This window comes from Macrobrachium nipponense, chromosome 7 (assembly GCF_015104395.2).
Source record: "Macrobrachium nipponense isolate FS-2020 chromosome 7, ASM1510439v2, whole genome shotgun sequence".
Classification (NCBI taxonomy): Eukaryota; Metazoa; Arthropoda; class Malacostraca; order Decapoda; family Palaemonidae; genus Macrobrachium; species Macrobrachium nipponense.
In genome coordinates, this window is record NC_061109.1 from 101136285 (window position 1) to 101161107 (window position 24823).

The window sequence follows — 24823 nt, forward strand, 5'->3', positions numbered from 1 at the left end:
CCAAGCCTCCTCCTTCGCGTCATCTGTCTCCTTTGCTAGAACCAGAGGAGGGAGAGAGCCAGGAGTTTGTCTTCTTTCTCAAAGGTTATTGATCTCATTCATGAGTTCAGTAATCTTGGGTGTAGAATGCAGATTCAGTCTTCTATGACCCCTATGGGTATATGTAGAGGCCTTGCTAAGTCTGAAGTAGCTCCAGGACTCGTGCAGAAGAGTGTGCTTCTAGAAACAGCACACACAACAATGAGAAAAGTAATGGACTTCTAAGTAGGTAGGATGCAACCTGAAACCTCGCGCTATAAAAACCACCCAGTCAAATAGGATGACTGTGATAGAGGCCCCTACCAAAAATAATAATAATAGTAATAATAACAGCATTTAACAACAACTTTCTTTGAGCTAGGAATAGTCCTTTTGTCTGTGAAGCTACAAGGTATTGATAAAACAGCATAACTAAAATCAGATTTATGATTTTAAAACTTAAGTAAAGCAACTTTTGAAAGAGCTGAGCTTATTAGCAACATATAGTACTTAAACTAAGTAAAGCAACTTTTGAATGAGCTGAGCTTATTAGCAACATATAGTACTTAAACTAAGTAAAGCAACTTTTGAGAGAGCTGAGCTTATTAGCAACATATAGTACTTAAACTAAGTAAAGCAACTTTTGAATGAGCTGAGCTTATTAGCAACATATAGTACTTGAACTAAGTAAAGCAACTTTTGAGAGAGCTGAGCTTATTAGCAACATATAGTACTTAAAATTATAATTTTCTGTAGTCAAATTCAGGGACACTTTTGCTCTTTCAGTTATGTTCCTGGTTTGACACATCATCTTATGGATATACAACTTGAAGGACTTGTTTATAAGTAAAGAAAAAAATTGGAACAAGGTAAACTTAGGAAGCGGGGCAGCTAAACATGAAAAGACAGTTCCCATTTCGCAAACCTCTTCACTGCTTCATTTTATGTGAAAAAAGATAACCATTGAGGTCATTTTTCCAAAAACAGAAGCTTGAGAAAATTGGCGCTACGTAGCTCTGTTATGCCTGAGTATCCTACAAAAGGTGAATGTGAAATTCCCTCATTATACCTCTTGTCTGCCTCTCATTAGTATTGGTAGAATCTAAGGATCCTCCAACTTCTTCCCTAGAGGATATTATCTTATTTTGACTTTTTTTCTACACATGGTTGCCTTCCACTCTCATTGCACTAAACAAAATGAGTAATGTTTTGTAACTGGTGCTATAGAAAAGATGTCATCCTCTAAAGCTATTATTTAATTTATGGTAGACTTCATCAAACTCAACACAACATTTTTACCCCTTCAGGTACTTGGTAACAAATCCCTCTGAATTTACACTCTCATAATATTTGCACTTGCTCCTCCATTAGCCCCAAACTGTATCTCTGCAGAGCTTTGCTGGCATACTGCCTGCTGTTTAAAACTTATAGTATGTATATACAGTCATGATCGGAACTGATGCCACATGATTATTTTTGTATTCAAAATCTCACTCTCAACATAGCATTCCCAAGTAATGTTAAAATTTTTTAAGTTAATTTCCAATTTCATACATGTTGATAAGTTTGAAAATTCACAGTAACATTAGTTTACGTATGGATGTATAAATGTTATCTTTTTTATGTATTGGTTCGTATAAGTTGAAGTCTGTGTGACACGAATTTTACTTTTTATAAGCTCATTGCATAATGGGATACGGTAGGCAGTACGTACTGGCAATGCTACTGCACACAACTTGATACTTGAACTGGTTATCATAACTACCGGCACTACCTATGAAGCTAAATAATAAAGTTTTCAATATAGGAATATGACCTACAAAAAAAATTTCTTTGAAATATGAGATTTTAGGCTTTGTTCAAACTGCCTGTATGTTGTGAAATGATGTATAGACCTAACGAAATGAGGCTTCCGAGATGCAGCCCAGTTTCATAAAGGATTTGTTTTTAGAGATTACCTGTTCTTGTAGACTAAAAGGTTATGATTCTTTAAATGTGTAATATTGAAAAGATAGCTAGTACGTAATCCAAATATTTATTCATATTGACGTCAATCTCTATGCATAACCTTTTTTTTTCACACCAAGAATGTTCTTTTCATGAAAGTCCTTCTGCTTGCTTCTGCTTTATATTTTATTCATCAATAAGGTAACTTGAAGTGTGGAAATGTGTAGATAATCTCATATGCTCCCCTTACAGATCTTTCCAGTACAATATAAAAATGTGAGAGTAAAGTGTAATATATTTTTAGGAAATACAAGGAAATTGACTTTCCTCTGCCTAGGAACAAAATCTTGATGGTAACAAGAGTGGAATTACATAGGCAAATATTTTCTAATACCCCATTATGTAGTTTTCAAGTGGTTCAGAAATACTATAACCAGTAGGGTGCCTAAATTAATTGCATTTCAAATTGTCTTCCAACATCAAACGATACAAAGCAAAATTTATCTTTTTAGTGGAGGTGTCAAGACCTAGAAGCCTATTATTTGAGAAAACTATTGAATTTGGTGTTGAAATAAAATAATTGAATAATTAAAACATCATTTAAATGTGAATGTGATATTTTAAAAATAGTAAATCTTTTATGGGATTAAATTTAAAGATGTAAGTTTTATCTGCCAAAGAAAGTTTTCTTTTATCTTCAATATTTTTGGCCCTAATACTATTGAAATAGTGTTAGGACCGGGCCACCAGAAATGAGCCCGTTTCCAATACTAATGACTTTGCTTCACTCAATTAAATTTTTTATGAATATATATTTATTTGAAAATATGAAATATGTAAATTTTTTCAAGATCATTTCAGTGTACACACATTGTAGACATATGTTCCAGCTGGTTCATGTTGCCACCATCAAATGGCTACTTCACACAGGCCTCTCCCATTTGGAGATATCGATGGATGCATTTTAGTAAGAGGAAATGTACTGGCCTATTTACTTCTTTTATGCAGCCTTGAAAGCTTAAAATAACCTAGTTTCATAGATATTTTTTGTCGAATGCAATAGTGCTGGGTGAACAAAAGTTGGAATTGTTTTGTCTTTTTCCTGCAGCTTGGCTATACCTAATATTTTCTTAGTTTTAATATACAGTATATGATAGATTTCACTTGTTTAAAACACATAGTGGCCTCATTTTTTGTTTTTTTGTAATCAGAGAATAAATCATATGCGTATGTTTAAGTTGCAATTTAGAGGCTTTTATGCAGTCATGTAGTGTCAAGTTTTGAGCAAGGCTGTACCTGCCATTATCAGAAAACTGAAAATTTAATAGATCTTCAGTTACTCGTACCCACAAAGAACTGATAACTAATAGTTCCCTCCTTTTCCCCAGTTTATATTGCTGCTTCCAGTTGCCACACTTCCCAAACAATTCCTCAAAATCCTTTGTCATCCCCTCCACTTCAGATTTGGTGGAGTAGAGAGAGAAAGGTGTTTTTTCTCATTGGAGCACCGAATGTTTCTTCCTCATGAAATCTTAACAGGCTTCCCTGCCAACATAGGTCGTCCTCCTAAAGCTCTTCATCCAGTTGTATTAAGGAAGGTTTTATAACTATCTAACCTAAGCTATTATGCACGAAGGGCCAGATCTCGGTCTTACTAATTGACTAATTAAAAAAATAGAGTTGGAGATGTAGCATAGCACTTCTTTCCACTCTGTTACTCGACATACTTGATCACCTTCCTAGATGAGTACTGTAAAGTAACTTTATAAAGAACTTTGCTGCTGGGGCCACTCCGCTAACTTGTTGATTACACCGTATCGAGATAGGTCAGGCAGTGGTTTGCAATCTGCACAAACACTTGACCACTAAAGTTATTTTGCAGATATACACAGTAGTCTTTTGTCAAGATCGTTTTTCATCCCCTGTGATTGCTTACAGACAAAATTAAGAGAAAAGTTACATGGAGAGATTGTGGGTTTAACTATATCTTGGGAATCTCTCTCTCACCCCTGAATAAATCTGATAAATGCCTGCATAAAACTGTTTCCTCTTTGTGGTAAAGGGATGAGGCTCTAGATAAGGCAGTGATTTACATTTATGAAATTTACTTCAAAGTGTAAACCCAGATTACATAGGATACCAGTTAATGAAATTGCTGTGTAAACCCAGATTACATAGGATACCAGTTAATGAAATTGCTGTATGGATTTTTATACATATAGAACAAGAAAATTCTGTTAATTCTTTTTTGGTTTAAATTGCTGTATCTTTCACCAAAGTAAATATTGTTGAAGACTTTTGCTTTAATTGTATCCTTCCCCACACACAGTTTGGATGCCTAGCTGTAGTACTTAGTTGAGGTGATAAGTTTACTGTATGCAAGATTCACCATGAATATTCTATTCAGTGACCAATAAGAAATTACAATGGATATTTACCAGTATGGTATCCTTGATAATTCTAACTTTAGATATACTCTGGTAAATCTGCACATAATGCTTTGTTGCTATAAGATTTAAACAGCAAGTCTTGCATAAAACATAAATGGCAATGACTTAGATCATATTGAACATTATATTAGAAAATATGTCCGGTAAATTTAGATCATATAAGTATATAGACGTAAACTAAAATTTTTGAATTGTTCACTATACGGCAAATGACTAAATATTCAGTTTTATTAGAGAGACTAAATGTGTTGATGTAAATTACAGACTAAATGTCGCATTGTTTACGGGTTAGAACATGACATTTGCATTTTTTTTATTTTTTACTATTCAATATTGCATAAAATAAATTAAAAAACAATGCAGAGTATCGTATTACACTCCAATGAAACTCTGCTGCATAAATCAAGAGTGAATCAAACATTTCAAATAAATATATGTAGAATAGAATACTATATAAAAAGGTCAAGTATTTTTTTCTTCTGGACCCACATTTAGATATGCATTGTCTGTAAAGTGTATACATATAAGTTACATAAGCAGATACACTTAAAGTTTACTGTTTATGATAATTTTTAACTAATTAGAAAATAAACCCAATTATAGTACAAGAATTAACAATATATATAATATCCCCTGATTATAATTTGCACAACAAATCTTATAGAAAAATTTTTTTAAGATACTACTCAGATTTCCAGCAATGCCATCAGTAGACAATTTTATTCCACATGAATAACAAGAAAGCTTGGGCTTCTTCTCATTTAATCTGGCTTCCTTAAAATCAAGCAGTCAATTTTCATTCTTCAGTGTTGTGTAATTTTGGTAAGCATTTAAGGTTGAAAAATTATTTTATAATACATACTAATAAAATTATTGTTCTGAGTTTTGAGCAAAAATCATAAGGGGCAACTAAACTCTCATTTACAAATAAGACATGTCAAACTTCAGTGTAACCAGCTATGATTACAGAATTTGTAAAGCCAGATAAAAAGTAACCTATATACACTGCTGCTTTTTTAAATTAATTTCTTTTTAAACCACCAATATTCCTTGTAAAGCAGCAACATTTTTATTGTATCCGTTACAAAATGTATGTATTTGGTAATGAATATCTAGCAACACATTACAGCAGCTCTTCTCTTGCTCCTTACACATTTTAATGAAGTTCACAACATTATATAGGCCACACAGAGAAGTCTGCTAAAATTTTAATGAAAACTAAACTGACGCATACTCAACAAATTAAATTATAAATACTGGCATCTTGCCAAGACATGGCATGTGATTTGTAGGCCTGCCATAGTTCCTTAAGAAATTTCTGTATACTGCAAGGAATGGATAAGTTCTACTAAGATTACAGCCTCAAATACAGTATATATTGCAAAATAATCACACCAAAAATTAGTGAGGTCTGTATATGAAAGCCATCTAGGATATGCTGACATTAAGCAATCTCAGCTTCTTTGGTCAACTAATCAGATCTCTTAAAAATAAATTATTTTTTAAACAACACCTATCATGCAAAAATGTTAATTTTTGTTATGAAGGTAATATGTCCCGTACATAGAAATAGTACTGTATTTGATGGCATATAAGGCCCCCTTTTTTTTTCTCCAAAAAAACAGCTCCAAGTGCACACTGGGATCTTCATGTTGGAAGTCAACATCGGGTGGTAAGCTAATTTATACCTAGATGCTTACAGACCACCAGTACTTACCTAGCCAAACTTCATACGTAAGAGCAAAATCTCTCATAAGCGGCACATTGGAATCAGAGGTTGCCTTACTTGCAAGCGAAATCTCCATATAATACTAGACATATTACAAATTCATTTTATCATTATCTATAAAAATAATTTTTCATTGTTTCACTAATAAATCCAAACATCTTAAACCGAACATCATCCTATGCTTGCCTAACTTCAATTGTAGTGTGAAGAGTGTTTGCTTATCTTTCTCTCTATTTTTTAATACATACTTTTGTCATTGTCAATTTTCTATTTTGTACAAATGCACAGTCAATGTATAGTTTACTTGAACACAATACATACATGTCACTACATTGTTGTACTAAGTACAATACTGTGCTGCATTAAATAAATGTTAATCATATTACTGTACCAGAAAGAAGAGAGGGGTCAATAAGTGCATAGTTTACTCAACGTAATGAATACGTACGTGTATTTACACATGCAGGCTACCATACAGACTATGCTTACACATCGACTTTACATAACGAAAACACAACCATGTATGTATGTATCTAAATTCAATTAGCTTAACTGAAAAATCTTATTATATGTAATCTTCAATTTGGAATTCTGTTTTCAATGTGCAAATTTAAGCACTTATAAATTCATCATCACTGTTGGAGTTATCCACTGAAGGCAGAGATGACAGAGAGTATTACAAAATGTTCTCTGCTATACCTAAGCGGCTTTTGTTTTACCATGTAAATTACAGTAGACTTTTTAATAAGATTTTTCATGCTGTCTTGGTTGCATGCATTATCCACTTTCCGTTAGATATATAAAGTATTTTGGTAACATGAAATGCATAGGGTATATAAGCATTCAGCAAATTTTTTCTAAACATTCCTTTCTAAAATTGGCATGGGGTGAGGGGGTTGCCTTATACGCCATCAAATATGGTATGTAATGGTTAAATTTCTCTCGGAGCTCCCGTAAAATTAGAATAAAAATTTGATTATATTGTAATGGATCTATCAACTGGTAACTGTGTTAATGGAGTAATAATACAATTACATATCATGACTAGACTAACAAAGGTACAGGAACTGTAATCACTCATGCCTTTGGTGTCTTCTTCTAAGTTCTACCTTGGAAAACATGAAATATACTTATAATACATTATTGTAATATTCAAATAAACACTATCATACAAGTATTACTGAAATTTAGTAATCATATATACTCAAAATTTGGAATAGCATACCCTTAATAAGCAGCAGTATCAGTACTAACAAACAAATACAAATTACTAATAAAAATTTAAATAATTTACGTAATTCTGAATTATAAGTTTGAAGAGTTGATTTTCATGGCAAGTTTGTTAGATGGTTTACATTTTGAAAATCATAACACCTAAAATTTAAGGGCATAGGATTTGGTTTAACGAGATCTAACAGCAGAGTGGATGACGTCATCATTATACAGTACTTCATATTGAATATGTATTGTTGATAATGCTCTGCATCATATGAACATTCAACCAATGAACTGCATCATATGAACATTAGATAAATATTTTAAGCAATGATGTAAAGCATTGGACACAGAATGGAAAATAATTTTGTATAACATACATGCACAGATTTTCAGTAGGTTATTATTCAGTTTGATCTTATGGTTCACAGAGTCTCTGATGTTTTTTTTTCCTTTTTTTCCTTATATGTGAAGGTACCCATTAAGAATAATAACTGATATTATTATGAAAGATCTCTGAAATACGTACATAATCTGTTCCTTAAGCCATTTTTAGATACAGTATACTGAAAATTCTAGTATGTAAGTATTTGGTACTTGTAAAATTAGCAACAGCTACCAGCACTACGTATTATATATATCTATCACATGATTATATATATATATGTGTGTGTGTGTGTATAGACACATACACACACACACACTCTGGATGCTTCATAAAAAATTAATGTTTGGCTGAAGGGTGAGGATTCGATTCAAAATAGTTTGTATTAAAATTATACACCTGCCTCAAGATTTTCAGTTTTCAATTGGGCTAAGTTTATTTTTCACAAAATCAAATATTTAATAACTGATGCAAAAGATACAATCATTTTACTAAATGTAGTGTGACTGTCACAATGACTAGAAGAGTATCTTACATTGTTGGTATAGATATGGCTAAGCTAAGAGAAAGCTTTAGTGAGAAATGCTGGAATGTGTTTATCTACATTACCCAGCAATATCAAAATCTTCTTGGATTAGATGAATAATTGCAATAAAATATTTAATATAAAGTGTGGTAATGATCACTTTCATCCTTCTGCTGGTACATAGGGCTTGTGCTACACAAATTTGGGTGTCAAAATACTGACTTAAATATGATTATACAAGATCAATGATATATTAATATCTAGAAGAACAAATATATTAATTCTTATCCAACTCTATTATTTTGAGCAAACTCAATATCTGTATAAGAAATCAAGTCTTCATTCACTTCATTTAGGTTCCAAACATGCACACCAACAAAAGGCAAGAAAACGTTTGAACCAGCAAAAAGAATTAGACTTCTCACTTGAATATATATGCTATTCACGGACACAACTCAATTCTATCAACTAGTTTTCAATTTACAAACTATACTGGAAAATTCACAACTCTAATCCTTGTAATATCAACTAATATTTGTAATATAAAACAATGAATATTCATTTTCTTGAAATACTCATTTTCTCCTGTACAAAACCAATATTCCAACATAATGTGAACCTATGTTGTATATACTTATTTTCACTATATTTGAAAGGGAACTGTCACTACGCAGTATGTTAACTTACTTTAGTTATATACAGCTCTGTCAGTTGGCACCAAATTAATACTTGGTACAAAAAACCAAAGCTGAATGCTTTAAGACTACTTGTTGACAGCCATTATGATAGTAGTACCTTTACGCTATACATACCAAGATACCACAATTTATGTAGCTGAAATAGGAAGCTAAAAGCAGTAAATTATTTAAATGTACAATTTCACCCAAAAATATATTTAAAAAAAATAAAACTTACGTACTGACAAAATGAGACACTGAATGACTTGTAACATAAAATTCCAACAATATTTTCAGAATTAAAAAATATTTTACTGACATTCCCAGACAGTGAAATTACCATCATAGATTGTATTATTATCATTTTTCATCATAGTAACTATGATTTGGTCACTGTTAAGGCTTGTTATTTTTCTTACATCCCTTCTGGAATCACTGAAACATATGAATACAGTAGATATATTTGTTTTCTTGCTTTTCTGCGGTTTCTCATTTTCATCGTAAGTGCTGCCAAGTATGTTTTCTGCTAGCTCACTTGCACAAGACAAGCTGATGAAGCACCTTCCGTGTAGTGTGTCAGGAGGCTGTGCTAGGGTTGTTATTTGTGCTGGAAGAAGACTGTTGATTGAGTGGGCAAGGAGCATCTCCTTCATGGCCAATGCATGCCACAACAGGAACATGACCTGAATCCCACATACCAGGACCACAGAGTTCACAGAGTCCTACTAGTGTGCATGGTAGATGGCTCATACTACGGTACTGATGCAAGAGTCCTCGAGCCTATAAATAAGGGAAAACTTAAGTTTTACAATGACCCCTTATCCCAAGATTTACAGAGCATATACAGTATTACTTACAGGAAAATCTAGAATGATTACAGCTATTTCTCTCCACAAGTTTTCTTTATTTACCATCATAAGTCAAATAACTTAAACTTCATAGTTAGCTTGTACATATTTGCTACAATTCTACTTGAATAATACACTGTAGTTATGATCAGTTATAAAATTAAATTAATCTTCGTGCAAACTCTGTATGTTTATGAAATTGAGGGATTGAAGCTATAAGAATATCTTGTTAGTATCAATCACACTCAGCCATTTTTAAAATAATGAGGAAGCAATTTACATTTGAACCATGGTAGTTCCTTTATGCAAGAACTCAAATTTTTTTGCTGCTATGGCAGATGGGATATCATATGAAAACTCTTTTTGGTATGTTATTACTATATTTACTAAAATTTCCCATTTAACAAGGTTATATTTTAATAGAACCTTCCCCTAAGCCTTTCTTTGTTATTTACTGGGCCTTGCTGCTAGTCTTCATCTAAAAAATCTTACTAAGGCACTGTAGCCAAGAATCAGTAATATGACTTTCACATTCACAATCTCCTTCAAGATAAAAAAGTTCATGTCAACTTTAAGAATACTATAGTACATTGTAAATTCTTCTACAGAGGGTTACCCCTTATTTACCTAATGTGTAAGATCCATCATCAAGAACAAATACCTGATAGCTGAATAAACAGTCCGATGGTCCCAATATTTACAGGAAAGAATTGTGATTACTGAGGGATAAAACTGATATCCCATACAATGAAGTTCTACAAAACTATTATTAAAGAGAGAAATCACAATAAGCGTGGAAGAGTTCAGGTACATGCCAGGGAAGGATACAGAGAATGCTATATTTACTTTTAAGTAGGATAGAGACTGAGCATCTGTGGATTGGTGGAGGAGGAAGACATGAAACGGCAAAAAGTAAAAATTTTAAATCAATTTGTATTTTCCGTAGCTAAAAACCTTCGGTCTTAACAACAGGATGTTTTCCAAGCACCAGCTGGTAACCGGTTAAAACAATCTGAGATTGTAAAGCAAGGAATCGGTCAGATCTGGCAATGCCTGCGCGTACAAGGTGAAAGCTGGTCAGAGACTGTGCAGTCAACCTCGTGACGCCCAGTCTTTTCCTAACCACCTTGAGGAGTTGACGATTACGCTTTGCTCTCCCTCCAAGCCAGTTTTTTCTGCCCGTGTTCTGTTTTCTCAGTGTGTTGAGTGTGTGCATATTTGTTGGTATGGCTTCCCTCGAGTCTTCACGGCCTCGTCAACGCATGTGTTCAGGCATTCAGGGGTTCCCATGCTCTAGGTTTCTGGCATTGTCAGCTACAGATCCGCATACAACTTGTAGTAGGTGCAGAGGTACACATCCCTGCCCAGAATGTTGAGCTTGGCCTAAGTTGCAGTGGAGGTTGTTTTATTGAAAGAGGTCAGGACAACATCAAGAGAATCAAAACTTTTAATATTTAGGATCAAATGTAACTAACAATGAAGATATGGATTCTGAAATCAACCACAGAATACAGTTTGGATAAACTGGAGGAGGTTGCCTGGGATATTATGCAACAGGAGTATCAGTACAAAGGTTAAAGGAAGGTTTTACAAAAGAGTAGTCAGATCAGTGATGGTGTATAGAACCGAGAAGTAGCTGATGAAGAAGACTCAAAAATGAAATATGGGAGGGCAGAGATGAGGATGTGGAGAGTGATGTATGAAGTCACAAGAGGAGATAGGATCAGAAATTGACTTATTGGAGGAAAGAAGACTACAGTGGTTTGGTCATGTTATGTAGAGAAGATAATGTGTATGAAAGGGTTATGGGCATGATGGTAGGGGAAGGAGAAAGGTTAGAGTTCAGATGGAGTGATAAAATAGCAAATGACATACAGGAGTAAGGTTTAAGAAGTCAGGATGCATTTGACATAGGAAGATGTAGATGGCTGAAAGGAAACAGTAACCCTATGTAGAAATGGGCAAAGCTGAAGACAAAAAAAGAAGCTTATATATTAGTAGTTTACTAATCTTGATCCACCATCAATCATGCTGTTGTAGTTATATTTTTTCTTACTACATTCTTAAAACCTGTTTCAAACCTACTGTGATCGCCTTCTCAAGATTGGTTAGGATCTAGGGGTCTTGATAAATCTGGGGAAGTCTGATCTCGACCCCATGCAGAAGACGTATCTGGGCATGCTGATATACATGGTAGCAGCAAGGGTCTTCCCATCGGACTCTTGTATCAGTAGGCTCAGAGAGATAGCACAGCTGTTCCTGTCAAGGCAGGAACAACCTGCTCGGCTTTGGCAAGTCACGATTGGTCACCTGTTGTCATTGGAGAAGCTGGTCCCTCATGGGCACCTTCACCTTTGGTATCTCCAGTGGAGACTGAGGGAATATTGGTCCCAGTCACAGGATTTTCAGTCATTCCTTGTTTCTCTCTCGCAGGAGGTAAGGAAAGACTTAGATTGGTGGCTAGACGACAGAAACCTCATTGTAGGAGTGGATCTGTCCAATCCCCCTCTGGACACGCCCCTGTTCTCAGAGGCATCAAACATAGGATGAGCTGCACACCTGGCAGAGTTGCTGACTGCAGGAGTGTGGAACCTTCACGACAAGTGCCTTCACATCAACGTCCTGGAACTCAAGGCAGCCTTCATAGCCCTCCAAGAGTTTTGGGAACGAGTGATGGGACACTGTGGTGTTGATGAGCAACACCACCACAGCAGTGGCATAAGTCAACAAGCAAAGGGGACTTGCCTCTCTAGAGCTACACCAGTTGAAAATGCAGGTGCATGAGTGAGCACTCAGTAGAGCTGTCAGCCAGGTACATTCCAGGCAAGAGGAATGTAGTGGCAGACAAGCTCAGCTGCCAGAATCAGGTGATAAGAACCAAATGATCCCTACACCAGGACGTGGCAGAAAGGCTTTTCAGCTTATGGGGCATCCAGTCATAGACTTATTCACCACCCGGTTCAACAGGAAGGTGGAAACCTTCTGCTTCATTGTTCCAGACCCATGGGCAGCTGCGGAGGATGCATTCCAACATCTGTGGGACAACCTAGAACTTTATGCCTTTCCCCCGTTCTGCCTGACTCGAACCATGATCAGCAGGATACAGATCATGCAGAATCTTCGAATGATTCTGGTGGCACCCAAACGGCCTCAGGCTGTTTGGTAACCTGACCTCCTGGCTCATCTTTCCGAGGCACCAAGAGATGAACGCTGCCACCAGGCAGTACAGTCCCTGTGTCATCATGGCTGGAGGTTATCCAGCATCTCTCGCGAGCAAGAGGCTTTTCTCATCCAACAGCAACAGAAATGGCTGGATACCTCAGACAGTCCTCTGCAGCAGCATACCAGGGAAAGTGGGCTGTCTTCTGTGGTTGGTATCATAGACAGGGTATCCCTTTGATGGAAGCCAGTCTTCAGCAGGCCGCAGACTTCCTCGTCTACCTTCACCGAGAGAAGCTCATCTCTGTTTCACCTGTAAAGGACTATAAAGCTGCATTGGCCTTTGTCCTAAAGCTGAAGGGTGTGGACAACTCGTCTTCCTTCAAGATATCTCCACTCATGAGGAGCTTCGAGAGGTCTTACTCACCCAGGGATCTCAGGCCTCCTGTGTGGGACATGACTCTCGTACTACAGAGCCTGACTTGTGCCCCATATGAGCCACTTTGAGAGTCCTCAGACAGGGATCTGACCCTCAAGACCGTCTTTCTGCTGGCCCTGCCATCAGCGAAGAGACTAGGCGAACTGCATTGTCTTTCTTTCAAAGTTAAACACTCGAGGTTGGGGATCAGTTACGCTCGACTTCACCCTGGATTTCGTGGTGAAGACTTAGAATCCATCAGTATGATTGAGTATGAATGCGGAGTGACTGGCTCTTCTTCATCCCTTCATCCTATGCTTTCCCTCCGGATAGAGTGTAATGTGGACTGTTACATGCTGGACCAAGCATAGATGCAGGTAAGACACTCCTTAGAGTAACCTATCTATTCCTTTTATAAGCAATAGAAGCAAATATCTCCCCCTTTCCTTACAAGGCAGGGAATGGGGCCTTGACATAAGACAAACCCATAACTTGTATTTGCCTTATAGTCTCCGACATATGATTCTTTGCTTTCCCATAAGGGTGACTCACATCTCTCCCTTATGAGAAAGACTCAGAAGACTGACTCTGATCTTGCAGTTCCATAACTGCGTTCAGATGCCAGTGGGTACCTCTTCCTTGCTCTTACGACTAGGAAAAGAAATCCAGGTAAGCTGAACCCCAGTTGGTTCACTGGAGCTCACTCAGATTCCTCCCCCAATCAGTGAGACTTCCTATTGTAAAGGACTTTCGGTTTGTATGTTGTGTAGGAACGAATTACAATATCTAAGAGTAAATTGTAATTTTCTTAAGTCCTTTACACTTAGTGCCCACCACATAACACCCCTCAATCTGTTACCTGGGCCAAAAGCAAATTTGAATGATTACGTCCAGTTGGAGAGGCTACCAATGACCTGACCAGTAGTTAACTACCAAACCACCTTGTTTGAAGAATTCAGCGCCCGTGTCCAAGCTACGCCTTGAGTAATTCCTATTGTAAACGACCTAGGTTTGTATAGTTGGGAAAAATACAATTTACTTTCAAAAATTGTGATTTTACGTACTTCATAATTCATTTTTAGTAGCTGCTATGAGTCCTCAAATCCCCCCACTTTCCCTAATAAAAGGCATGGGACTGGGGTAAACATTTATCTTGCACAGACCTGGCATGTAATGAAGATAGCCAACATACATGCTGTTGTCATACCTGTGAGTAAGATGTAAAGAAAATCGAGACAATTGTTGTAGGACAGAGAAGAGATAGTCCTCTTGTCCTGAGTCCTTAATATCCTATCACTGTGCCAATGGCACTATTTTGCCCGAGACCAACTATAAGAGAATTCTTTGTAGTTGGTTGGTCTGTCTTATAGATCCCTCAAGGGACCATGAGAGTGTAACTCCTTTGAGAACTCACTGCAGCTACATTATATGTTTTATAGCAATCTTTAATTATAAAATTCAGATATCCTTCTTTAAATTTATCACTTTTATTTTCTTATAACCAACAAAAAACACACACACTAAGCTACCAAGATAAAATTACTTGCCTTCTTTAAAACCAACACTCCATCCATGTGATTTGCCAAAGACGTGAAGTACAACAATGTCTCATCAGGTCGCAAATTTTGATCTACAACATCATTTCCATATATGCTGACAATTGCCACAACCAAGAATAAATGGAAATAATCTGTCTGATAGTTACTCCAGCATGCTTCCCACATTGCCAGGGCTTCATCTTCAGGAAATTCCCTTTTAAAACACCTGAAAATTAAGTAAATTGCATAAATCCTAAAATTCAAAAATGCATTAAGTATATTACAAAGGAAATTACTGATTACTATAGGAAAAGAAGTAAAATGTATAAACCCTAAAATTATACTACATAGGAAATTACACTTAAAAGAAAATAAATGGGCCTTGAGCTAAATATAATGTGTGGTTTATTATTACGTATTATTATTATTATTATTATTATTATTATTATTATTATTATTTTATTATTATTATTATTATTACGTATTATATTATATTATTATTATTATATTATTATTATTATTCTTATTATTATTATTATTATTATTAATGTTTAGTTTATCCAGACCTCTGAGCTTATTAAAGGCTCTTCTCAGGCTGGTTTTCAGGAATTAATCCTAAAAATAAAATTAGACTATTTACATAATTGGTTTTACTTAGGAACATGCTTATTCTATTAAATAAAAAATCTTTGCCTTCAGCAAGAATGCCTTTTAATGTTGGGTTTCAAAAATATAAGCTTCTTTGATGGTTCCAAATTGGACAATCAACTAAGTGTTGGACAATCATTGGTGTTTGGCATGCACTACATTTCACTGGGTCTGAATGTGAACTCAACATCAAATAACCATGTGAAAATCTAGTATGGCCTATACGTAGTCTTGTTTATATAATTTCTTTAGCTTTCTCTTTAAGATGATGACATCCATGAATGAACTTCACTTTTTATATTTCTCAGTTTGTTTTTAGTTGGCAGTGATGTCCAATCTGTTTCCCAGTCTTGATATATTAAAGCCTTGATAGAGGTTACCCAGTCTGACACTGGAACGTGTGTCATTGTTGATGGAATAGTGCAAGCTAATTTGGCAGCTGTATCTGCTCTTTCCTTTCCTTCAATTCCCACGTGCTGGACTCCAACATATTTTTATTAAAAGTCCTGACTGAATAAAGTTGATGTATTTTTATTTGGATTTCTTGTACAAGGTGATTTGGAGACTTGTACTTGTTTACAGCATCTATAGCACTTCTTGAGTCACTGAAAATTATGGTGGAAATTGCTCTCTTCTCATCAGATATTATGTCCAGTGCTATTCGTATGGCTGTGAGTTCTGCAGTGTATACCGATAATATTGGGGGAAGACTTAACTAATTTATCTTTTGAGAATACTGAAGCTCCCACTCCAGTGTTGTGTTTTTTATCCATCTGTATAGATTGTAAGTTGATCTCCCTTTCTTCTGATGTGCTCCAGCGCATGTTGGCGGTACATATTTGTGTTTGCCATATTTCTTTTTAGAAGGTGTGATAAACCAATACATATTTTTACTCTTTTCAAAGTCCAGGGTGGTGGGAGTTCCATTGTTGGATAGAAAATTGGTGTAATATCGAAATCTTTTATTATAATTCAGAAAGTAGGTAGCAGCTGGAGATGTACATACCTGCTTGAAGAGAAAGGGCCCTACGCATAGTTATGAAGTTGCAGTGATGTTTTATGGGTAGTATACTTCTACTAACAAGGAGTTTATATGGGATGATCGAAATGCTCTCGTGCACAAATGTTTTCCTTCTTGATGCAATGCATCTAATGTTTTTAATGTAGCTTCTGGGGTAGATGAATATATTGGGCAACAATAATCTAAGGTGCCAAAAACCGGAACTTGGCCTGTCTAACTGTGTCTGCTGATAACTGAGTCTGCCAATAACCGGGGACTGCCTGTACATATTTCTATTAATTTTATTTTATTTTGTAAAATTATATTTCTGGACCCAGCCTGTGTTGCTACGTGAAATGTCCCTTTAGCACACATTTCTAAGGTAAAATATTGCTATAATACCAGAGAAAAAAGCTAATATGGAAATGCTAGAATATTCTGGCTCCCTCACCTTATTTTAAGGTGTCGGTATGGTTTCTGGGGCGAGTGAAACCACTACCAGAGGTCCTTTGCCATTTAGATTCATCCTTCTTCAAAATCCCTCAACTGTAGAGGAGCCGACCCAAGGCCCACTCCTCGCTACCGTTACAGCTAGCGCCTCTGACATCATTCCTTTCAATAGCACGATCCACACCGCACATGTTTTTTCTGCTCTGTGTTGTGTTCGTTCTGGAATTCTTCTGTTTTCAAAATGGAACGTCAAGCTTCTTCTGCATCCAAGTTAAGTACTGCTATTAATGTTTTACACCATTTAGGGACTGCCCTGGGCACGTTTAACCGTTTTATTTAGGTTTTTATGGACGGCGTCCCATGCGGCATCGTCCCCGCGCCGCCATGTGAGGCTTGCTCCGCCGTGTTACCTTGTTTCGTGCCCCTTTCGGTCCCCTATACTGTTTGGGCTCAATTCTTGCTTAGCAGTACATTCCTATATTTACAATGATGCATTTATTGACATTTTATTCACGTTATGTTATATCTACACGGGGGATGTTATCCGAGCTCATGCTAGGCTCGTAGCCTACGTCGTTTCCTTTCAGCTTAGATTTCATGCATGCATGTTTATTTCAGTTGTCAGGTTACTCTTAGTTAGGCTCCCTTTTGAAGGACTATGGTCCTTCTCTCTTGTCCTCGAGCCACCCTGGCTGCCCGCCCCGCATATTTTCGTCTCGGCATAGGCTAGCTGCTCGGAGTCGCCAGGCTCATCCTTCCTTCTTGGTTGGCTCGACCCAGCTTCTCCAGGACATGTCTTTCTCTATACCATAAAATTTTCTTCCTTTCCCCCCGTGTTTTGTTAGGATGTTATTTTGTATTTATCATGCTTATCGAGACGGCTTTGGCTGGCCTAGGCCTCCTCTGATCGCGTGGCCTTTCTCACCGCGTGGTTAACCACACGGTCGAGAGAGGTTCCAGGCGACCTCGTATGAGCCACCCCGCGTCAGTCCTCCCAGCCCTCTTCCCCCTCCTCGGGGGGAGATACGCTCGCTCACGCTGTCTCAGTCAGCCGATCCGAGCACCCTCCCTTCCCTCCCTCCCGCGCAGGGGGACACGGGAGGTAGCTGGAGGACGCTCGACGAGCGGGTTGGCTCCATGCCGCTCTCCCCAGCAGAGTACAGGGGGGACCCCTGCTTGGCCGAGCCTTGGTTGGCCACCAGGCACGGCTGCGCTTGGCTCTCCTCGGCTCTCGGGCTGTGTTCTCCTACCACTAGTCACCACCCCTCCCGCTCCGGCGGATCTAGACCCCGGCACAGCCAGGTCCACTATGGTTCGGTGACACTAAGGAGGCCCCGGCCTCCTTACAAGGATACATTTTTGCATGCATGTTTTACATTCACATTTAACATCCTTTATCTTTAGTTTAAGCTTGGCGGAGACCCCGCTACCCCTCCGGGGTTTTCCACCAACTTATTCTAGTTTTAAGTCTTGACGACGGAGTTATCAAACCCCGCTGTATTATTTGGTCCCCTCCTGCTCCTCACCCGTTGTTCGGACTACTCCTCACTCCGGCGTATGGATTAGGTGGTCTCCCTGATTCAGTGACTTCTCTGTCCTCCGGCAGCGCCGGAGACTCACTGATTCAAGCTGTTCTACCGATCCTGTCAGACGACTCACCACATTACACGGTCAAATAACAGGTAGAGACTAACCCTTGTTATCTTTCAACTCCGGAGCACTCTGGTGTTATGACATATCACATCACGGACTTAGTCCAGGATGTTAGTGATGATACTCATGTGTTATTTCACTTACAGGTCACCCATTGTATGGAGTCGGGCTGTAACGCCGTGCTTCAAGACCCCTGTGGGCACGAGGTCTGCTGGACCCACGCCACCTGTGCGATCCGGTTCAACGAGTCTCTGGATTGGCACCACGAGAGTTGCCTAATTTGCTACGAGTTTGTAGACCAAGTCTCCTCTGAGGTGGGTGATGTTTCAAATACTACACATTAATACAATGAGTACCAGTGACCAATATAATCCTTGATATGTCAATTAACTTATGTTATAATCTAATTTAAAGTAGCCTTAAGTATTAATACTAACCCTCTCTTTCAGGGCGGCCAAGCGATCCGGGAGACCGCCCTTTCCACCCTGAAGGCCTGGGTTGGTGGGTTTGGCCGCAATGTGACCAAGGGCCAACCCTACATACTATCTAAGGAGATGGGCACCCTCATCTTCCCCGGTGGGAAGAGTACCTCCTACGTAGACCCGGAGGTGGCGGCTCCCCTGATTGCTTCCATCCAGGAAGAAGTGGCTCAGCCTTCAGAGGAGGCGACGGCGCAGGAAGTCGCCAAAGAAGTAGCTGCCCTAGACCTGGACCTCGAGCCCATGACGGTGGAGAGCGTAGGTAAGGATGTAAGTGAGGTAGGTACTGTAAGGGCTCAAGGGCTTTCCTTGAGCCCATCTAGAGCTTCTTCTCCTACTACTTCTACTTCTTTCCAGGGATTCAGTTGGTCAGACCAAAGTCCGCCCTGGCAATCCCTAAAGTCAAAGGTAAGCGTGACTTTAAATCGCTTCAGAAGTCTCTGTCGAAGTCAGATTCTAGCCTTGCCCGTAAGTCTTCGGCTCACCATCCCGGAGCGGACAAGGCTAAACTGTTATCTTACTCTAAAGGGTCGAAGTCCAAGTCTTCTAAGGACAGGGCTCAGCCCTTCCCCTCCAACCCTGAGCCTTCAACCTCCAAGGGAGCCAGACCCAGGACTCCTAAGGAGAAGGTAGAACCTTCCCCTTTCGACCCAGACACCTTCTCTGCTAATATTTCCGCCAATATTATGCAGCAGATGGGTAGTTTGGTCGGGAACTTGGTTCAAACCAAGTCCCAGGAGATGTTTGTCCAGCTTTCATCTTCTCTAGGGGAGTCAGGGCAGTCTATCCAAGCTATCTCGGATAGGCTGGTTACCCAGGAGAACCTCATCGCAGGGCTCCGCGAGAACGCAGTGACAGGACTTCCACAGTCTGGCCTGGCAGCTCAAAGCTTACTCATGCCGGATTCGTCTACCCTTCCTACCTTTACAGCAAACAACCCTTGGAGGGTTGCTTCCTACGCTCCTTACGTAGACGGCTGCTAACGATTGAGGGCTGCAGAACTCGAAGGATTGAGGACTTCCAGTTTCGTCTGCAAGGAATACAGCCCCCTTTCATTGGCTATGTCCGCCTTACAGAAGTGGCTATGAGAAGGGAAGACAAGGTCCCGAAAGAAACCGTAATTCTCTCCCGGGATCACGCACAACGGGAATGGCTACGTAACCCAGAGGAGAGGCAATGTACCAACACCAAGGTTACTGCTTTCAAAAGCCCCTTCACGATCTTCACTGTGGACGAGGAGACTCCCATCCCATTCACATCGAAGGTAGCGGAATTAACCCTGCAAGCCTCAATAAAGGACGAACCTAGGCCACAGCTCCAGGAGACAGAACCAACCTCCCTCCTGCCCCCCAGAACAGACAATCACTGGGTAGATCTTCCAGCCACCTTTTCAGTGGGTAAACTGAAACCGGACTGCGCCATCACTCAGTTCAGCGAGAGATTGCCCAGGCTGTCAGACAACCTCATCCAGACTGAGTACGACGCCAGGATGAGGCTGTGCAGGTCCCTCGATTCCCTAGTAATGACGGAAGTATTGGCTCTAATCTACGGAGAAGAGCCGCTTTTCAAGATCATTGCAGAGTCACTTTTGTACTCGATGCAATGTGACCTGTAAGATTTCGTCATAGCTATGAAAAATTGTAGGAAACATGTACTGGCGGAGGCCACTATCCGACATAAGGCTAACAAGCTCTTAGCCTCATCCATTTGGGGCGCTGACCTCTTCCCAGCCTATGTAGTGAACGAAGTTCACTGCGAAGCAGTTAGATTCAACCAGAGCTTAAGGGTTCGCTGGGGTTTGGTCAGTAAACGCAAATCGGAGTCAGCTGGATCAAACCCAAAATCAAAGAAGAAGCCTAGGAAATTCCAGCCTTTCCAGGCTCCTCAACAGCAGGCTCTAGTACAGGCGGTTCCGGTATCACAGGTACCGCAACCTTCCACTTCCAAGTGGCAGCCACAACAGCAGTTTGTGCTGCTGACACAACGCCGCAACAGGCACAGGCTTCGACCTCCTGCACTGTCTCCCCTGCTTACAACCCAGTTTTCGAAAGCCAGTCCTTTCAGCCTTTCGACAGGTTTGGCAGGGGTAGCAGGGCTAGAGGCGCCTTCCGCCAACAGGGCGGCGGAAGAGCCTCCAACCGAGGTAAGGGTTCCTGAGGAGGACATGGTGCACGCCCCTCCTCGAACCAGTGAGAATCCTCAGGTAGGAGGGAGACTGTTCCTCTTTCGTCACCGATGGAGGTTCAGCAAATGGGCCCAAAGCATTGTGTTCAAAGGTCTAGGGTGGAGTTGGCTCAAAGGTCTTCCTCCATCCAAAACCTTTTATCAACAACCAACAGCGGAATTGATAGAATACTCTCAAGAACTCCTTCAAAAAGGAGTAGTGTCAAGGGTCAAGCATTTAAAATTTCAAGGTCACTTGTTCAGCGTGCCAAAGAAAGGCTCAAACAAACGAAGAATAATTCTAGACTTGTCCCGTCTGAACTTATTCATTCGTTGCGACAAGTTCCAAATGCTGACCGTTTCTCAGGTGCGAACCTTACTTCCCCATGGGGCCGTCACCACCTCTATAGATCTTACAGATGCATACTATCATGTTCCAGTAGCAAGACACTTCCACCCGTTTCTAGGCTTCAGACTAGGAAACCAGGCATTCTCTTTCAAAGTAATGCCGTTCAGGCTCAACATAGCCCCCAGGATATTTACAAAACTGGCGAAGACAGTCGTTCAAGAGCTGAAGTCGCAATGAATAATGCTAGTAGCTTATCTGGACGATTGGCTCGTATGGACCACAAGCATCGAAGCATGCCGCAAAGCAACGGTCAAAGTAATCCAGTTTCTGGAACATCTGGACTACCAGATAAACAAAACCAAGTCCCGGCTAACACCGGAGTCCCGCTTTCAGTGGTTAGGCATTCAATGGGACTTGAACTCTCACACTCTATCAATTCCGCCGTTGAAGAGGAAAGAAATAGCCAAAGCAACCAGGCAATTTCTCAAGTACAAGCAGACGTCCCTGAGGAACCAAGAAAGAATCTTAGGCTCTCTCCAGTTCGTTTCAGTAACGGATGTTCTTCTAAAAGCTAAACTGAAAGACATAAACCGCGTTTGGTGCTCAAGAGCAAACAACAGATCCCAGGACAAACTAGCCCCTATCCCGGCGATCTTACGAAAGAGACTCCGCCCGTGGACGGAGATCAAGAATTTGTCAAAGACAATTCCGCTCCAGTTCCCCCCGCCGGCCCTAGTGATCCAAACAGATACATCACTAAGCGGCTAGGGAGGATACTCACAGTACAAAAAGGTACAGGGAACCTGGTCCCTACCATTCCGCCAGCTTCATATCAATGTACTGGAAGCTATGGCAGTGTTGCTCACCCTGAAAAAGCTTCATCCAGCCAAGAAATATCATATCAAACTGGTGCTGGACAGTGCAGTAGTAGTACACTGCATCAACAGGGGAGGCTCCAAGTCGAGCCACGTGAACCATGTCATGATAGCCATATTTTCACTGGCAGCCAAGAACAAATGGCACCTGTCCGCCACTCATCTAGTGGGCGTAAGGAACGTAGTAGCGGACGAGCTATCACGTTCAGTCCCACTGGAGTCAGAGTGGTCCCTGGACAGGCAGTCATTCAGTTGGGTCTGCCAACTAGTCCCAGGGCTTCAGGTAGATCTCTTCGCCACCGAGTCGAATCACAAACTCCCTTGTTACGTGGCTCCCAACCTGGACCCTCTGGCCTATGCCACGGACGCCATGGCTATAGACTGGAATCGGTGGAAGATTTACCTCTTTCCTCCAGTGAATCTTCTCTTGAAGGTTCTGAACAAGCTCAGGACGTTCTAGGGACACATTGCTCTAATAGCCCCCAATTGGCCCAAGAGCAACTGGTTCCCACTTCTACTGGAATTGGGACTCCGACCTCAACGGATTCCCAATCCCAAACTGTCACAACTAGTACAAACGAGGACTGTGTTCGCTTCCTCAGGAATTCAGAAAGCCCTAACTTTATGGACTTCATAAAGTTTGCGGCACAAAGAGATGCCAATATCGACCCTAAGAATATCTTATTCTTAGAATCTGATAAACGGGAATCGACCCTACGTCAATACGACTCAGCCATTAAAAAACTGGCTGTATTCCTGAGGAATTCTGATACACAAACCATGACAACCAATCTGGCCATATCCTTTTTCAGGACACTGTTTGAGAAAGGTTTAGCAGCTACTACTAAGTCTGCACTCAAGAAAATTTTCCAGCTTGGATTCAAAATAGATCCGACAGACTTATTTTTCATCTATCCCTAAGGCCTGCGCTAGACTCAGACCATCCGAGAGGCCCAAGTCTGTGTCATGGTTCTGGAATGATGTCCTTAAATTGGCCTCGGACAATAATAATGACTCATGTGACTTTTTACCCCTCCTGAGGAAAACATTATTCCTGTTAAGTCTGGCCTCAGGAGCCAGGGTATCTGAACTGTCGACTCTATCTAGAGATTCAGGTCATATAGAGTTCCTCCCTTCAGGAGAAGTGTTACTTTCCCCAGATCGTCAATTTCTAGCTAAGAATGAGGACCCACTGGATAGGTGGGCCCCATGGAAAATTCTCCCACTTCCACAGGACCCGTCCTTATGTCCAGTTGCTACCCTGAGAGCATACCTAAATAGAACTGCCCTAAGATCTTCAGGCCCTCTATTTGTTAGGGAAAAGGGAGGCACCATTTTCTTAAAAGGAATTAGGCAGCAAATCTTAATACTTTATTAAGCAAGCCAACCCGGAGTCCTTCCCACGGGTACATGATGGTAGGGCAGTAGCTACCTCTATTAATTATTTTCAACATATGAATTTTGATGATCTGAAGAAGTACACAGGCTGGAAATCTCTGACAGTATTTAAACGCCATTATCTTAAGTCCTTAGAAGCCCTTAAATTTCCAGCAGTGGCAGCGGGAAACAGTTTCTCCTAACACTGCTTGAGTAGTCGTAAGTAGTTTAACCTAGATCTCTCCTTCCTACCTGCCTCGCTAACATTCTTGTAGTGGCTAAGCCACCATGTAGCCATATTGTACCTTGGGTGCCACATGTATATGTTGTGATGTTTCCTCTTGTTTTGTTCCTAGGATTAGTCACAGTTTAAGTTAACCTTACTGTTTAGTATTAAGTATGAATTATTTTGTATTTACTTTACTATTAAGGTTCCAATTGCCCTTTTGTTACTCACCTTGTAACTTTGTTCTTAGATTATAGCAATTAACCTTAATTGTTTTTGATTATCCTATGTATTACTTGTGTGCTTCCTTATTCCAAGCTTATGTGGCCATTTCTCTGGTACTATTTCACGTAGCAACACAGGCTGGGCCCAGAAAAGGGATTTTGACGAAGGAAAAATCTATTTCTGGGTAAGGGCCTGTGTCGCCCAGTGAAATCCCACCCTTTCCTGTTACCACCCCCCCCCTCATTTTTGCCCCAAGCTTGGGTGCTATCTGCAGGAATGACGTCAAGAGGCGCTAGCCGTAACGGTAGCGAGGAGTGGGCCTTGGGTCGGCTCCTCTATAGTTGAAGGGATTTTGAAGAAGGATGAATCTAAATGGCAAAGACCTCTGGTAGTGGTTTCACTCGCCCCCCAGAAACCATACCGACACCTTAAAATAAGGCGAGCGAGCCAGAATATTCTGGCATTTCC

General features: G+C 39.9%; 1 protein-coding gene across 1 annotated transcript in view; it reads right to left on the minus strand.

The window, feature by feature from the left end:
• Nucleotides 1-4053: 4053 nt before the first annotated feature.
• LOC135217083 (TBC1 domain family member 16-like) overlaps nt 4054-24823 on the minus strand; it is a gene marked incomplete in the record, with an annotated part of 154700 nt that continues 133930 nt past the window's right edge. The window contains 2 exon segments of the mRNA XM_064252770.1: nt 4054-9727; nt 14920-15136. Of these exon segments, the coding sequence (XP_064108840.1) occupies nt 9524-9727; nt 14920-15136 (421 nt within the window).